This window comes from Carassius gibelio, chromosome A19 (assembly GCF_023724105.1).
Source record: "Carassius gibelio isolate Cgi1373 ecotype wild population from Czech Republic chromosome A19, carGib1.2-hapl.c, whole genome shotgun sequence".
Taxonomy (NCBI): Eukaryota; Metazoa; Chordata; class Actinopteri; order Cypriniformes; family Cyprinidae; genus Carassius; species Carassius gibelio.
The window spans coordinates 4,839,844-4,857,525 of record NC_068389.1 but is presented as its reverse complement, the minus strand read 5'-3'; the positions used below and the strand labels follow the sequence as shown (position 1 = coordinate 4,857,525).

Sequence of the window (17,682 nt, the reverse complement as noted above, 5' to 3'; positions counted from 1 at the left end):
TGAGGGCGGGGCTGTGGGAGAGGGGGCGGGTATTTCACGCATGAGGGCGGGGCTGTGGGAGAGGGGGCGGGTATTTCACGCTTGAGGGCGGGGTTGTGGGCGAGGGGGCGGATATTTCACGCATGAGGGCGGGGTTGTGGACCTGGGGGAGGAGTTCAGTCTTCAGAAATATAGATTCATGGCATTATTGTGATAGTTATGTTTTCGGGTGATCATATTGTACTTTACAAAAATGAGGGCACTGGCCTTAGGCGGCAGTATAGGGTGGTATAAAGAACTACCCAATAGCATAAAGAATGTCAACAGGAAAAAATATAAATAAAAAGTATACAAAATAAATAAAACTGGCAATTTAGCTATTTATAAAGGTCTGAAAAGGGTATGTGACTGGTGGGGGCCCTATCTATACTTCATATGAGTATAAAACCCACTGATCAGACTGATCTGTTTCTAATTTCACGTGAGGAAAGCAATGGTTTCCTACTAATCTGGTTAACATCAGTGTAAAAGAGTATGGTCATTGTGTGAAAGTATGTCTGAAATGTTTACTGCATATGTCATTCTGTTCCAGATAATGTTTAAAAACATTGGGTGAATACTTAAATGTAAGATCTTATTTTTTTTTTATTTTTTTTTATGAATGTTCCGGTAGTAAAGCACAACAATTTCACTATTAAACGTTTTCCCTTCATATTGCATTTTATTATTAAAAATAACAATATCTCTTAAAGATGGTAGCTAGAATCAAATATACATACATTAAGGGGTAATAAAAGTAAAACATACTACTGATTGGAATGCATATGATTGCATAACAAGAATTGTTTAAATAGTATGCAGTATTCAGTATATACTGCTTAGTATGCAGCGAGAATCACGCCATTTTGAACACAGCCAGTGTCTATGTCTGAGCATGCGTGCATGGTGACAAACCCACGAGACTCCACCTTCCAGTAACAAGAGATGATTTATCACGAGCACACTGGCGACAGAGGCACAGAAATCAGCCGATGCTTTCACAAAGCCATTGCATCTGATGTGAAAGTGTATTATACTGCGCAAAGCGATAAGAATACAGGTCCACGCGTGGGAGAACACGAGAGGGAAGACTGCGCTCAGTTTGCTGGTGGGAAGCAGCACAAATGAAGCGATGGAGACGGATGAACTGGTGCATGTCATAAATGCGTGATTGCATGGACGCTTTTCCGTCGAATTCAAACGGGTTTGTGCGACGAATCTATGCAATGTGATAATTGTTCCTGATAAGGACCAAGCGACTAGTCCAGAGAGCCAAATGCAAGTCTCTTAGAGGGTAAACTGGAATTGGAGATGGAAGAAACGCATTTCACAGCCCTCTTTTGGAGGCCTCGATCACACTAACTTCTGTCTGAACTGCTGTCTTCAGCACCACGGACAGCGACCATGAACAGATTACGCCGGAAAGCATGTGTGGCTCTTCTGTTGTTCACTTTGTTCATTTTTGGTACTATGATGGGCCTACGAACCCTCAAACCCACTGATGGCTTCTCGGATCTAGCTCCAGGAATGGAGCTGATGCCTTTGATTGGAGAGCGAATGGACCAGGGACACGATCAAGTAGTTGAATCAGCAGGTCAAAAAGGTGCTGGGGGCGGTGACACCAAGATTGTGTTTTCCAATTCTGGTCCTGACCACAGCATATTCTATGACATTCACATCTTCTATTATTTATGGTATGGCTCGCCACAGATGGACGGTAGTTATATACACTGGGACCATGTACTAGTACCACACTGGGATCCCAAAATAGCTGCCAGTCACCCAAATGGACGACACAATCCTCCAGATGACATTGCGTCCAGTTATTACCCTGAACTGGGACCCTACAGCTCCAGAGATCCAGATGTTATTGAATCCCACATGGCACAAATCGAAGCGGCAGCTGCAGGTTTTATATATTTACTTTTATGTTTCTTTGGCTATTATAGTACAATGTAGATGGTCTTTCATCATTAAAAAAATAATAATAATAAATAGAGAGGAAATGTTGCTTGTAGAGCAATGTGTTTCTACTTGTGATGCCAGGTGTGGTGGTCCTGTCCTGGTACCCTCCTGGTGTGGCAGACGAACACGGCAAACCCACTGAGGATGTAGTGCCAGCGGTAATGGATGCTGCCCATAGACACAGTATCAAGGTGAGAACTGGTGAGAGATCCATAAAGCTTATCTGCTTACACAAACACTTGGATTATAGAGGGTTTTTCCTTCTGATGTATTAGTTTTAAACACTGTCAGAAAAGAATGTGCACCTTTAGGGGTAAGGCTGCTTTAAATTTTGCTGAAATGCTGTAAATGTCAGTCCATAAAAAATTGGCAATTATGTGCGAATGTAAGTAAAGTGAACATAGCGCACATTGTGTTACAAAATGTCCATTAAACTCAGGGCACTTTCAAAGATGGGTTTGTCAGAGACGCATTAACTGTAAACTGAGCTGCTCTGAAAGCATAGTATTACAAGCTGCCTGTGTGTAAACTATACAGCTACGCTTTTAACTAAATATTAACTTCTTTAGCTATTTAAATACTTCTTTAGATTGCTTTTTTTTATTTAATAATTGCAATTTTATTTTAAAAGATATATTACTATTTCAGTTTAACCGATTAATCCCATGTGTCATAGAATGGTTTAATTTTAGCCGTAACATTGGGACTATTCATTTTTAAACAGCTTCATCAGTACAGTATGTCCTTTATCTGTAAATTTGCAGAACGTCATGCTGTTTCCCAAACACCTCGACCTGCTCAACTGCTCTGTTTTGGGTATATTCGTGGTATTCGTTTGGAAACAGAAAGCAATAACAGTTATTTGTGCTCATTCATGAGTGCTCCCAGTGGCTGCTTGAACAGTGAATGAATGAAGAGTATCTCTTCACTGGATGTGCTTCGTTCTGGGCTTTATGTTGGACAATAATGGTGACATTTCTCACTATTTCTCTTAACGTGTTATGTTGAAAGCATAACTTGAACTTGAACATTGAACCTGAAAGCAGGTTAATCTCACTTGCGTTGTAACAAAAGATTGAGAAATCGCCCCACTTCTGTCTTTTCGAGGCTGAGCTGAAGTTGTTGTCTCATCCCGGCTGAGATCTCAGAAAGGTTGTCCAGACGGTGTATTTGTATGATCGAATCGAATGTGTTGTGAACCACTGAACCCTGAGGCACTCCGATGCTCAGCTGATGTGACTTACACCTTCCCTTCCAGAAAACCTTAAAGAAACTGCCCATGTCATATGTGGGATGAATTAGTACTTTAGTCTTTTTGAGTTTTTCTAAACATCTTTAAAACTTTCCAACCATCAAAGCACTACATTTTCCCTTGATTAGAAATGTTATTCTCATTAGCATTTCATGTTTATTTATTTTGTAAACAGATATTTTGTGCTTGGCTGTTAGATGGCAGTGCAATAGAGATCTCAGAAGGGAACTGACGCCTCTGATTTGCAAAAATCTGTCAAAGCAAATTCACAATTCAACAGAACATGTTCAGGCCACCATCATTTTGTCGTATGAGAGTGACACCTTTGTGGGTTTTAACAACAAACATGGGCAGAGGCTTTTTCTGTCTATCCTCTTTTTCTACATCGAGTCAGTAACTGACTACACCGGCGGTCAGTCCTCAAGAGACAGAGGGCAACCTCCTTCTCAAAACACTGGTGTAGAGCAGATGTCCATGTCCAAACCGACCACGATAGACAGAGCTGCGTCACTAAATGAGTATTCAACATGACATGTCTGTGTCTTGAGCTACCATGTTTCTGGGACTTTGAGAAAGTCATCTGTCAGCAACTTCACAAAGCAGAATAGAGCTAAATGATCAGGATCTCTGATACATGGGGAATCTTTCGCCTCCAGTGCATTGTGAACTTATGAACGTTTGTAGAAAGACATAGGATAACACTTTAGTTTAGGAGCCAATTCTCACTGTTAACTCTTATAAAACACATATTAATGTCTTCTGCATGACCATATGTTAGATCCCTTAATCCTACTCCATACTTAATCTAAACAACTACCTTACTAACTGTTAATAAGCATAATTAATAAGTCTTAGTTAATAGAACTGGACCTTCAAATAAAGTGTGACCCAAAAAAAGGCAGTATTAATCAAAGTGAACTCTTTATAGTTGTGAAATGTCAATTTAGTGAAGTACACCTGTGATTTTCTACACTTCATACCTTCATCTACTGAAAATCATTAACACACCAGCACTAAATCTCCCATGCAGCATTTATTTGATCAGATGACACCTGTTTTGATATTTTTGCATTTAATACAATGGCATCTACAAATTTTTTTGTGTCTTACTTTACTTAGTATTACTGTTTAGTATCATTTGTGTGCTCTCTGCTATATCGTCAAGATGTGTATCAGTTTATTGCAGATGTGTTTGAATGAGACATGATTTAGAAACTTCTAGAAATGGTCTTACTTCGTTACCTTCGACTCTTTTCAGGTTGCGTTTCACCTGCAGCCCTACAAAGGCCGGACAGAGCTCAGTGTGCACGACAACATCAGATACATCATTGACAAGTACGTTACCCCTCCTCAGGACCTCCATACCTCACGCCGAACCAGAACTAAAGATCACTTCGCTAACCTGAAAGTCTAGCGCTTCTCCATGCTGATGAGCTGGCTTGCTTTGAACTCAGGAGTTAGGGTGAACTTCAATCCTAACAGAAAATAAATGTCTGTCTTTTCTTCCATGAATCAATCATGAAACCGAACGTATAACATGAGCCGATGATATTGTGTCTAACTCAGGTTCAAGAGAACAACGGTTGCAGTGTGTAACTCTATAACACTATAAGATGCAGATTCAGTTTGTTTAGCAAATATATTAAAGCCATTTGTCCTTGAATTGTTCTCTAGCAGCAGGAATGCTTTGGAAAGAAAGACATGTAAAGCCGAGCTAAGTAAGTGTAGGTTTACATGATCTGAGTGTCAGGTAATACAGTCATCTGCACAAAGAACAAACACGAAATATTTCAGAAAGCACAGAACGATGAACAACACTGTTATAAACTCTCTTATATTTTGGTTGTAGTTAGCTTAAAGGGAAAGTTCACCCACAAATTTTAATTCTGTCATGAATGAATCACCCTCATGTCGTTCCAAACCCATTATACATTTATTCATCTTAAAATATTTCTGATGAAATCCAAGAGCTTTCTGACCCTCCACAGACAGCAAGGTAACACCCAAAGTAAAGGCACAGAAAGGTTTTATAAAATATATTATATTTTACTTCCCGTAACTCTTTACCAGAAAGATACATTTCATTAATATAATGCATTATGTATCATGAACTAACAATTAACTTATTTTTTTTAATGTAAAGTAGGTTAATGTTAACTTCTAATTATTTTACAATGCTGTAAAAATGTTGCATTCTTAGTTCACAATATCTTATTACTAAGCAATATAATTGTCACTTAATATTGTTTTATGTAAAAGTTATGATTCGTAAAAAAAATGCAGAATATATAGATATATAAATAGATAATTTGAATATATATGTACTATAATATTATAATAGAGCTGTGTTCTTTTAAACGGAGTGCAGTATAAATAACACATCCCTGTGTTCACAGATACGGGACACACGGAGCTTTCTACAGGTTCAGGTCCAGCGCTGGGAAGATCCTTCCGCTCTTTTATGTGTACGACTCGTATCTCACCGCTCCGGAGACCTGGGCTGAGCTGCTGACCGTCAGGGGCTCTCACAGTCTCAGAGGAACGCCTTACGATGGCATCTTCATCGCCCTCATCGTGGAGGAGCGTCACAAGCAGGACATCCTGGCCGGGGGCTTCGACGGCATGTACACCTACTTCGCTTCGAATGGCTTCTCCTTCGGGTCGTCTCACCAGAACTGGAAGGCGATCAAAGCATTTTGCGACAAGAACAACTTGCTGTTTGTGCCCAGCGCCGGACCTGGTTATGTGGACACCGCCGTCCGGCCGTGGAACAACCACAACACACGCAACCGGGTGAACGGGCGATATTACGAGACCTCTTTGCAGGCGGTGATGTCCGTAAGGCCTGATATCATCACAGTGACGTCGTTTAATGAGTGGCACGAAGGAACTCAGATTGAGAGGGCCGTGCCTAAGAAGACTGTGGCCCGTCTGTATTTGGACTACAAGCCCCATCAGCCGGACCACTATCTGGAGCTCACCAGGAAGTGGGCAGAACATTTCAGGAAGGAGAAAGAGCAGTGGCTAATGTGAGCGGACCTCGTAACGTCGTACCATTGTTGAGTTTTTATGTTATTGTTGTTATCAGTGTTACCGATTACTGTTTTTTCAATTTATGCATACATTTTAAGGGCAACTGATTAGCAAGGACGAGACACCTTCTTGCTTTCACTCGGTCTATTTATAAACAACTGATTTACTCTCAGTTTTCTTGCAGACGGATTTCTTTCAAGAATCTTCATAATATAAAAAATAGAAAAAAAATAAAATAAAACAATGATTGAGATCTGTCTAAAAATGAAAGTTGTTATTTGCTGAAAATCACTTTGCATTTGTCCATTCTCATTCATTCCAGTGCATATTAATACATGGGACATCCCAAAATATGTGTGCCATCGCTGACATCAAACCTGGCACGAAATGTCTTGATGTGCCATAATTGAGCGGATATGACTGTAAACTCAAAGTTAGCACACAGTTTTTATGGTATGCTTTAATGGGTTTTGTTATTAATGTATTTTTTTTTTCTTTTTCGTTTTACTTTGTCATTTTTGGACCTAAGCAGCATCTATCCTCACTCCCTGTCATCATATGGAGAAGAGAAGTGTGAACATTGTGCTATACGCCTCCTTTTGTGTTCAGAGTGTGTTTTGGGAGTACATAGGATTGAGTGAACTTGTAATTTTTCTTTTCTTTTAACATTAGACATTGCATCTGACTTTTGTTCGCAGCAACAGTGTGGCCTCAGTATTTAAAGACTATATCTTTGTTGTGTGATTGGATGACATAGAAATAGTTGGTGGTTGTGTATATAGATGGTTTGAATAATGGCTGATTTATTACGTTAATCCCAATTATGCATATTGTCACTCACATTTATTATTAAACAATAAAAGTAAATCAACTATTTTGTTAATGCTGTATTTCACAGACAATAACAGACTGAGCAGAAAGTCATCGTAAAACAATTCTTCTGTAAACTCACATTGAAGTCTGTCTCAAATTGAAGAAGAATGCTTTTATAAAGAAGTAACACAAACATTCGTTCGTTCCTAAATCAGAACTTACATTTATGTTGATGTGATGTAAACTAATAGAGTTTCATTAAGCTAATGTTACCCTCTTGGACAACATTGACATTTTACAACCAGAGGACGGTGGAGTCATGTTTAGTGTAATGATCACAGGTTGACTAAATGCAAAATATTGTGAGGTTTTAAAAACATTTATTAGTTCGTTTGATCAACCCAAGGTAACTTTTTACTTTAATTGTGACAGTTACATTTTACAGGCACTTACTATAGCGAATCATTAAGAGTAAATAACGCATAATTACCAGCAACTATCCAGAAACCAACCCCTAACTTTAACCTTAACCTGAAGTACATGTAGTTAATTAGTACTACTCAATACTTATTATTACACTGTAACAACTTAAAATACCTTTGAAATCTGCAGGGCCAAAAAATTCGGGTGAATTGATCATGCTCCGCTGCAACCCTCCCTTAAAGGAGCATCTGAGCAATAAAAAGATCTAAAACCTTCAAAGTGGTTAATGTTGATAGGGAAACTGACTTGCTTGATTTTAGGTTTTCAGTCGATATGTACTTTCTGATGATTTCTAAAATGTGATAGAGAAAAAGGCAATGAAGAAGTCTATTTTTTAAACAAAGGTCAAAACTCCTGTTATAATTTAGTTGTTTGAGGGTGCACTCTTGTCATAAATTAACTGATTACTTTTCCTACATAATTTTTAACAAAAAACATTGGCAAAATATATTTGGGAGTCTTAGACCTTTCCAACGATATATAGTTTGTCAAGATTAGTTAATTCTAATATAGTGAAGTAAACGTAGGTGTCCCGTATATGGGACAGGGTGACAGTTAAAGGGTTAAGAACTGTATACCTCAAAAAAGTGAGGAATTTGAGGTATCACATGAGGCTCCTGTTTCCTAAAATGAAATTAGAGGTGCAATGAAATCAGTGAAAAGGGGGGAGTCACCTATTCTCAAGTAGATATTATTAGAGGAAAACATATAAGTACTGTATACCGAATAAAGTGAAAGAAGTGCACTTTAAAATGTTGCATAATATAATATACCCTATAATGATGTACCCTATATAAATATATGTGTACCCGTATGTGTACCTTCTGTAAAAAAAAAAGAAAGTGAATATAGTTGCCTTTAATTTTTCTAGTGTAAGGTTTCATAACTTTTCTGGAAAGATTTGATTAAAGTTCAGATTAATTGTAATTTACACATTAAGGATGTTGTTTCAAATCTTTAGAATCAACTGTTAACTTTCTTATCCTTGTGGCAAAGTTATATTTTCACAAACAGAGATTTCTTAAGAAAAAAAAAACTTCTTATAGGTTTCTTATGTGAAGTAGAACATTTAATTAAATCACTAAGATTAATTAATACAAAAAAAATAGTTATTTTTTGAGGAGATATGATGAAATCTTTCATGTACCGTGATTAATACTTGGTTTTATGTATTTGTGTCTTATTATTATTATTATTATTATTATTATTATTATTATTATTATTATTATATAATCCTCTTTTCTTTATTTGTTCTATTCCTGTTTTTTCTTTTTTCTCTCTTTATTCTCTTCCATTAGTTCAGATGATTCGATGTATTGTTAATACATGTTATGTATGTAATGTATGGTAAGTTGTATCTCTCTAACATCATTTAACGTGAATCTGTGGTGAAGAGGGGAACTGCAGCGCGCTAGAGTGAGAGCCATCGAGGATGTTTCCGCATGAGCACAGTCCGGATACACACACGCGGACGCGGACTGTACAGGTTCGAGTAACAGCTGGCTTCTTCACACATCCTGCGCATGTGCAATGGTGCTATTGGAACCTGCTGACCGCGCGGACACAAAAGATGTGAGGCACGCGGTCGTCTCGCGCACACTCTCTGATGAGGTCTCGCGGACAAGACGCCGCTGTATTTTCACGTTCCCTTCCGTGAACCAACCTCGCTCCACTAACCGAGACGATATCAATCCGCTTCAGCTACGTGTCTGCTTCAGGTCAGTAACATGTGACATGTGTCTGTGTGTTTTCTTTTTCTTTTGTCTGTGTGGAGTAGTGGATCAAATTAACAAAGTATAAATCCTTTAGTTTAAGTGCGCTCACACGAATAGCGAATATGGTTATATTGTGTTTGATTTATTATTATTCTGAGAATAGACATGTGATCTTCTTCCTCACCCGAATTGCTCCATAACTTGTAACGTTAACATTCTACGTCAACATTTGGAGGTGATAAATGCTGGATTAAAGCAATTATGATATAGCATTTCATGCGTGTTTTCCGCATAGACTGTATATGATTCTCCGAGCCTGTCAATCAACATTAGAGCGCCACCCACAGGATAACGCAGGGACGGACATCTGTCAAAAAAAAATCTGCATGTGTTTAGGAGATTAGAATATAAAGTTTAAAGTTACTATAAAGTTTACTAAATGTTTTTCACATATTACTGCTAAGACCCAGCTACTATCATCGCTTGTATTACAGCGTCACGCGCCTTCTTTGTAAACACGATTTATTTTTTCAATCCCCAAGAATAATCACGTCCACGAAGGCGCGTGAGGAGGGGGCGTGGCTACAGCACTTACATTTTTGCACTGATTGACTATCAAATGTGTGCAGACAGAGTGACAATCAATGCATTGGAGAATACAGTGAACATAAATGAAAAGAAACCAAGTTGCTTGTCATGTTTTCCTAGCAAGCAAGCATAAATAATCCCCAAAACCGCAACACGCTTCCCGATTTGTTCACGCAACTTTACAGAAACGAAAAAAAAAAAGAAGAAAGACAAAGTTCGTATTATATGCAGACTTGGCAACTCTGGTGGGAACACACACTGAAGTTATCATGTGACTCCTATCTCCTAATCCCTGATTGGTGGGCCTGGGGGTGTTACAACTCTCCCCTACATTAACTGATGACTGCGCACTCCGGTGCGCTCGCGCAGCTCACCCCTGCCGACACCTTTCCTTTAGAAAACCATTGTTTGGCTCATTTATTTTTACCATTTCACTTTGCACAGTGTTTTTCCATATGCTGACATTGTTCAGGCCGATGCTCGGTACCACAGCTCTTACAACTGTCCTGCTCCGTGCCTTGCTTTCCTTTGAAGAAGTGTGCACCGGCATCCTGTAACCTCCCGTTTCGACGTGAATCTGGTCTCTGCTCTGACAGATCTGAATTGCCTCTTTCAAGGTAAGCTCTGTTTCTCTCAACAAACGTTGTCTGAGCTATGCATCCCTGAGCGATCTGTAAGTTGCACGTCTTTGCTTTGAGTCTAACAGCAAACAGTGTTCAATGCAGGAGCACATCTTATTAGTTTAATTCTTTTTAGGTAAACGGTGAGCAGTAGATTTGGCCAGAACATCATCCAGCTTGTTTCTATCATCCTCGAAGACGAAGGTATTATACACTTTAACAGTTTCTGTATGAAGCTGACACCTAGTGGACATTTCAGGATGTGAGATGTTTACAGACAAGCTTGCTTCGCACACTTCTCTCAAACACACACACACACACAACCAGGAAACTGAGAAACTGAAACTGATCTGCTGTTGTATGTATTGGTGTAGATGCAGTGAAATGGCTGAAGCCACGGTTTCGGAGGATCAGTTCATCTGTCCGGTGTGTCTGGACCTCCTGAAGGACCCGGTGGCCATCGCCTGTGGACACAGTTACTGTATGAGCTGCATCACAGACTGCTGGGACCAGGAGGATCAGAAGAGGGTCTACAGCTGCCCTCAGTGCAGACACACCTTCAGCCCCAGACCTAGTCTCAGTAAAAACACCATGCTGGCTGAAGTGGTGGAGAAACTGAAGAAGACCGAGCTAAAAGCTGCTGTTCTTGCTGGATCTGGAGACGTGGAGTGTGACGTCTGTACTGGAAGAAAACACCGTGCCGTCAAGTCCTGTCTGGTGTGTCTGGAGTCGTACTGTCAAACCCACTTTGAGAGCCATCAGGAGTTTCGCTCCGGAAAGAGACACAAAGTGACCAATGCCAATGGACGTCTGCGGCAGATGATCTGCCAGAGACACGAGAAGCTTCTGGAGGTTTTCTGTCGTACTGACCAGCAGTTCGTTTGCATGATGTGTGCAATGGAAGAACATAAAACCCATGAGACTGTGTCAACTGCAGCAGAGAGGACGGAGAAAGAGGTAAGACACATTGATGTATTAATGTTCCTCCTCACTGAAGTTGATCTATACTTCCACTGAGAGTCACTACACGACGCCTCCAGATGAACTCACCTTTGTCACATCGTTCAAGTTCCCAACTCTAACTAAACATGAGGTTCTGTTTTGACCGTAATAATTTGGTTGGCTTCAGGAAGACAGCCTACTGATCTGCTACTAATTCTTCTTCTTAGACTACAGTTCTGAATGCTACTCATCCTAGAGCTTTCAAGCTAGAACCACCACAAAATGAAGATTCTAAATCATTCCAAAGTTCCATAGACTTTCACTAATGGAATGTTCAGATGAGCCAAGAATGTCAGAATTCAAATGTAAACAAACTGAAGCCGAAAGACTCCATCAAGCTTCCCTTCCTTGTACTAGTTAGAATCAACTTCAACTAATTCAGACTCCTCTAATATTTCTGATCTATCTATTGTAGTGACATGCTAATCATGCTCGAAACATACTAATAACATGCTAATCATGCTAGAAACATGCTAGTAACATCTAATCTATCTAAATTTTCAAACTTTAGGCTTTTACAACCGCTTTAAACTTTCAGGCTAGGCTTTCTCAAGCCAACAACCTTGACAAACGGTTTATCTTGTTAGAAATGCTGTGTTTTAGGAAAAGTAGATCATCTGAAATGCTGATGGATGTATTTGTCTCCAGGTGTTTTGTGTTTTTCTGTCCTACAGAAACAGCTGAAGGAGACGCAGAGAAAGCTCCAGCAGAGGATCCAGCAGAGACAGAAAGATCTCGAGCAGCTGAGAGACGCTGTGGAGTCTCACGAGGTGAGTTTGGAGAAGAAGAGATGTTTGAGACTCAGTTTGACTGCTCTTTCAGTCCCTGAGCTGATCGTGATGTGTGTCTGCCAGCGCTCCGTACAGACGGCGGTGGAGGACAGTGAGAGGATGTTCTCTGAGCTCGTCCGCTCCATCGAGAGACGGCGCTCTGAGGTGACACAGCGGATCAGAGATCAGGAGAAGACCACAGTGAGTCGAGCTGAAGGACAGATGCAGCGACTGAAGCAGGAGATCGAAGATCTGAAGAAGAGAAACACTGAGCTGGAGCAGCTTTCACACACAGACGATCACATCCATTTCCTGCAGGTAACAGAGAGCCAGAAAAGAAAAAAAAAAGATCTACACCGCAGTAATAATGTCACCTAATGAGACACACTAATGATAGAGAACGTTTTCCATTGTGATTGTGCATTTTAATTGTTTAATCACTAAAACCATGGGTTTAATTATGTTTAAAAATGTATCCTCCTCAATCATTCCTCATAAGAGAGTAAATCTTTATTCACATTTCGTTATTTTATTTTGTGTATAGCTAAAAGTTTCATTAGTGAAAAATTGGTGGATGGATGTCAGTTTTTATTAACTATTATTTTATTATCCAGATCATATTTGCTTGAACTTCAGAAGTGACTGTTATTAAAGAAGTCTATTAGTGTATGTAGTGTTCAGTATCTTTGTGTTTAGTTCTGTGCATCTTAGGTTTTTTCTTCCTGTAGAGTCTTCAGTGTTTCTCGGCTCCTCCTGAATCTACAGAAGACATCTCTATCAGTTTCCTCTCTTCTTTTGATGGCGTGAGCGAATCTGTCCGTCAGCTGAGACTCAAACTGGAGGATTTCTGCAAAGAGGAGATTAATTCTCTATCTGGTAAAATATTACAGATTCATCTGCTCTCTGGGCCAAACATCATCTAATGTCATACAGAAAATGAATACAGGTCTGGTTTTCTCTCTGAGTGTTTCGATGTTGTTTTCACAGTCACTCACAGTAACACTGTCCCCAGCACCAGAGAGGATCTCCTACAATGTAAGTCACTGACAAACTTTGCAGGATGTTTTTATTCACCTAGAGCTGTGTTACACACTGCATTTTAAAAAATCCATAACAGAAGTAGGTTACTTTAAAATAGAAGTAACTTTTACAACTCCTGACTCCAGTGTTGTTGTCTCCATCAGATTCCCAGCAGCTCACTCTGGATCCAAACACGGCACACATACGCCTCAGTCTGTCTGAGGGGAACCGAGTGGTGACATGTACCGGCACAGCCCAGCCGTATCCTGATCATCCGGACAGATTTGATTATTATCCTCAGGTGTTGTGTAGAGAGAGTGTGTGTGGACGTTGTTACTGGGAGCTGCAGTGGAGTGGATCTGTTTATGGTGTTGGTATATCAGTGTCCTATAAGAGCGTCAGCAGGAAGGGATCGGGTTATGAGTGTTTCTTTGGATTCAATGATCAGTCCTGGAGTTTGTCCTGCTCTCCCACCAGTTTCTCATTCTGGCACAATAACAAACAGACTAAACTCCCCGTTCCCTCCAGCTGCTGTAGGATAGGAGTGTTTGTGGATCACGGAGCAGGAACTCTGTCCTTCTACAGCGTCTCTGACTCGATGAGCCTCATCCACACGGTCCAGACCACATTCACGCAGCCGCTGTATCCCGGGTTCAACGTCTATGGTCGTCAATCATCAGCAAAACTATTAGAAGTATGTGCAATGTAGAGAGTTTACACTTTGTACTTTTATCAGGGGTTAAAGCAAAAAACTGAACTTTATTCTGGGGGTTGCGTGGGGTGGACAAAAACAGATATTGATTTTTCCTTGAAACTAACTAGGAACGTATCTGCTATTGCCATTAGCGCTTTATACGCTCAGACTACAGATTATGGAGGGATATTACAGTTACACAAAACTACAGTTCAGTTCAATTAACAACAACTGAAACATTAACATGTTCAAGAGCTGGTAACTTAAACAGGGTTCGTACAGATACTGCACAACAAAATCCCAGGATTTCAAGGACAAATCCGATCTCACTTATCAATCAGTATTGTTATTGTTAATCAATATCTTTCAAATTCCCATAAACTGATTAAACAAAATGTTACAAATAATGTGCAGCACATGCAATGACTGGCAACTTGAACAATTGAAAGAATACTATGACAAAGTTATCCTTTCCTTATTCAAACTGATTTTATTTTTCATGAATATATGATTGACCTGAAGAATGAAAGCTACGTCATAGAACGAGACAATGTTTTAAAACTTTAAGAAATTTTCGAATTACTAAATATTTGTCTTTTAATCACAAAACAGTGCAGTTGTATTTTGAAATGTTTTAACTAATCTAGTGCTTATTTGGTGGTTGGAGTTTGTCACGTTGCTAATTTTACACAAGGTTTACAAAATGTGTCTAAAAAAAGGTTTTTATATAATGAAACATTTGCCTTATGACAAACTGTATTATTTTGTTTACCCCCTTCTGGGGCCTGAAATGGAGAACAATATTTTGCTGAATGTGATTTTGTGCTGGCCCCTTGTCTGGTGTAGGACTGTCATGGATGAGTAAAGATGAAAATAAAACAGCAAATCCAAAAAAAGTGATTTATTGAATCATTCAAATCAAACGATTCGCTCAAAAAATTCAAAAGAATGTCTTTAAATCCTAATCGAGGAAAACAAAAACTTACCTTCTGTTGTCTTCTTTTTAATGAACTTCAGAAGTTATGCTTGAACCATTTTGTGGCGAAAAATGACAGAAACTTACTTTATCTTGTGGCAGCTTGTTATAGTACCGAGTTCTGTTTGGCCAATTGCCATTATTTAGCTTGTGAGTTGTAAGTAGATAATTTTTTACATTTAATATGCATTATAAATTTTACATAATACACAAGCGACTTACAGTGCATTCAGGCTATCAATTTTTACATATCATGTGTTCACGGGGAATCAAACCCCCAACCTTGCGCTTGATAACGCAGTGCTCTACCAATTGAGCAACAGGAACACTATATATATAAGACTATATATACAGGTGCTGGTCATATAATTAGAATATCATCAAAAAGTTGATTTATTTCTCTAATTCCATTCAAAAAGGGAAACTTGTATATTATGTTCATTCAATACACTCAGACTGATATATTTAAAATGTTTATTTCTTTTAATTTTGATGATTAGAACTGACAACGAAGGAAAATCCCAAATTCATTATCTCAGAAAATTAGAATACAACTTAAGACCAATACAAAGAAAGGATTTTTTGAAATCTTGGCCCACTGAACAGTATAAAAATGAAAAGTATGAGCATGTACAGCACTCAATACTAAGTTGAGGCTCATTTTGCCTGAATTACTGCAGCATTGCAGCGTGGCATGGAGTCGATCAGTCTGTGGCACTGCTCAGGTGTTATGAGAGACCAGGTTGATCTGATAGTAGCCTTCAGCTCTTGCACATTGCATCTTCCTCTTCACAGTACCCCACAGATTTTCTATGGGGTTAAGGTCAGACGAGTTTCTGGCCAATTAAAAACAGGAATACCATGGTTAAACCAGGTACTGGTAGCTTTGGCACTGTGTGCAGGTGCAAGTCCTGTTGGAAAATGAAATCTCCATCTAAATAAAGTCGGTCAGCAGCAGGAAGCATGAAGTGCTCTAAACTTCCTGGTATACGGCTGCGTTGACCTTTGACCTCAGAAAACAGAGTGGACCAACACCAGCAGATGACATGGCAAACCCAAACCATCACTGACTGTGGAAACTTTACACTGGACCTCAAGCAACATGGATTGTGTGCCTCTCCTCTCTTCCTCCAGACTCTGGGACCCTGATTTCTAAAGGAAATGCTAAATTGACTTTCATCAGAGAACATAACTTTGGACCACTCAGCAGCAGTCTCTTTGTCTTTAGACATTTCTGACGCTGTTTGTTGTTCAAGAGTGGCTTGACACAAGGAATGCGAAGCTGAAACCCATGTCTTGCATACGTCTGTGTGTAGTGGTTCTTGAAGCACTGACTCCAGCTGCAGTCCACTCTTTGTGAATCTCCCCCACATTTTTGTATTGGTTTTGTTTCACAATCCTCTCCAGGCTGCGGTTATCCCTATTGCTTATACACTTTTTTTTCTACCACATCTTTTCCTTCCCTTCACCTCTCTATTAATGTGCTCGGACACAGAGCTCTGTGAACAGCCAGCCTCTTTTGCAATGACCTTTTGTGTCTTGCCCTCCTTGTGCAAGGTGTCAATGGTCGTCTTTTGGACAACTGTCAAGTCAGCAGTCTTCCCCATGATTGTATAGCCTACAGAACAAGAATGAGAGAACATTTAAAGGCCTTTGCAGGTGTTTGAATTAATTAGATGATTAGAGTGTGGCACCAGGTGACTTCAATATTGAACCTTTTCACGGCATTCAAATTTTCTGAGATACTGAATTTGGGTTTTTTCCTTAGTTGTCAGTTATAATCATCAAAATTAAAATAAATAAACATTTGAATTTATCAGTCTGTGTGTAATGAACGAATATAATATACAAGTTTCACTTTTTGAATATAATTATTGAAATAAATCAACTTTTTGATGATAAATTATATGACCAGCACCTGTATATATAAAGCCAATAATAATCTGCCTCAAATAAAGAATCAAAACCAATGTTTTTATTGAAGAACACCGTTAAATACAACGTAATATGCCTGTATTATAACAAATACCTGCCAACTCTGAGCTGTATATGTCAGAATATTAATATTTTGTGTATTTACCATGAACTTTTATCCAAAGTGGCTTACAAATGAGAAACATTAAAATGTTGGTCTTCTGTTTTTTCATCTTTAAAACAAAACCACCACTGAACTTCTGTCACTTACAATAATATACAACCTGAACAAATACTTTTTCATCAGATAGATCTAATGTTGATTGCAAAATTGGTAATCTAAAAAAATCAAATGATTCTAATCTTACCCTCATCCATTCATCAAAAACTATTGGCATAAAGATTGGAAAGAGGCAGAATGGGTTTGTACAGTATTGTTCAAAATAATAGCAGTACAATGTGACTAACCAGAATAATCAAGGTTTTTAGTATATTTTTTATTGCTACGTGGCAAACAAGTTACCAGTAGGTTCAGTAGATTGTCAGAAAACAAACAAGACCCAGCATTCATGATATGCACGCTCTTAAGGCTGTGCAATTGGGCAATTAGTTGAAAGGGGTGTGTTCAAAAAAATAGCAGTGTCTACCTTTGACTGTACAAACTCAAAACTATTTTGTACAAACATTTTTTTTTTCTGGGATTTAGCAATCCTGTGAATCACTAAACTAATATTTAGTTGTATGACCACAGTTTTTTAAAACTGCTTGACATCTGTGTGGCATGGAGTCAACCAACTTGTGGCACCTCTCAGCTGTTAT

The 17,682-nt window shown here is 39.0% G+C and overlaps 2 protein-coding genes and 1 long non-coding RNA gene across 5 annotated transcripts in view; all 3 read left to right on the top strand.

Annotated features, from left to right (window-relative positions):
* LOC127935827 (uncharacterized) overlaps positions 1 to 17,682 on the top strand; it is a 197,679-nt gene that overhangs the window by 84,284 nt on the left and 95,713 nt on the right. The gene's annotated exons all lie outside the window — the stretch shown is intronic.
* On the top strand, positions 923 to 7,151 carry LOC127935802 (glycoprotein endo-alpha-1,2-mannosidase-like protein). Its single transcript, XM_052533984.1, has 4 exons — positions 923 to 1,927; positions 2,065 to 2,174; positions 4,494 to 4,570; positions 5,632 to 7,151. The coding sequence occupies exons 1-4, from the start codon at positions 1,423 to 1,425 to the stop codon at positions 6,266 to 6,268; spliced, it is 1,329 nt and encodes a 442-aa protein (XP_052389944.1). The 5' UTR covers positions 923 to 1,422; the 3' UTR covers positions 6,269 to 7,151.
* LOC127935796 (tripartite motif-containing protein 16) lies at positions 8,997 to 14,869 on the top strand. 3 transcript variants are annotated; one of them, XM_052533978.1, is made up of 9 exons: positions 8,997 to 9,282; positions 10,402 to 10,484; positions 10,624 to 10,691; positions 10,862 to 11,444; positions 12,164 to 12,259; positions 12,344 to 12,577; positions 12,988 to 13,135; positions 13,247 to 13,294; positions 13,444 to 14,869. In XM_052533978.1, the coding sequence occupies exons 4-9, from the start codon at positions 10,872 to 10,874 to the stop codon at positions 13,986 to 13,988; spliced, it is 1,644 nt and encodes a 547-aa protein (XP_052389938.1). In that variant the 5' UTR covers positions 8,997 to 9,282; positions 10,402 to 10,484; positions 10,624 to 10,691; positions 10,862 to 10,871; the 3' UTR covers positions 13,989 to 14,869. The 3 variants fall into 3 exon arrangements, with proteins under 3 accessions (XP_052389938.1, XP_052389937.1, XP_052389936.1); XM_052533977.1 differs by having other exon boundaries at positions 10,312 to 10,484; XM_052533976.1 differs by lacking the exon at positions 8,997 to 9,282 and having other exon boundaries at positions 9,310 to 10,484.

Coding starts and splice junctions, on each gene's coding strand:
- LOC127935802 (XM_052533984.1), top strand. CDS start 1,423: ATGAACAGATTACGCCGGAAAGCATGTGTGGCTCTTCTGTTGTTCACT. Junction 1,928..2,064: donor AATCGAAGCGGCAGCTGCAG/GTTTTATATATT, acceptor TTGTGATGCCAG/GTGTGGTGGTCCTGTCCTGG. Junction 2,175..4,493: donor CCCATAGACACAGTATCAAG/GTGAGAACTGGT, acceptor GACTCTTTTCAG/GTTGCGTTTCACCTGCAGCC.
- LOC127935796 (XM_052533978.1), top strand. CDS start 10,872: ATGGCTGAAGCCACGGTTTCGGAGGATCAGTTCATCTGTCCGGTGTGT. Junction 11,445..12,163: donor CAGAGAGGACGGAGAAAGAG/GTAAGACACATT, acceptor TCTGTCCTACAG/AAACAGCTGAAGGAGACGCA. Junction 12,260..12,343: donor ACGCTGTGGAGTCTCACGAG/GTGAGTTTGGAG, acceptor TGTGTCTGCCAG/CGCTCCGTACAGACGGCGGT.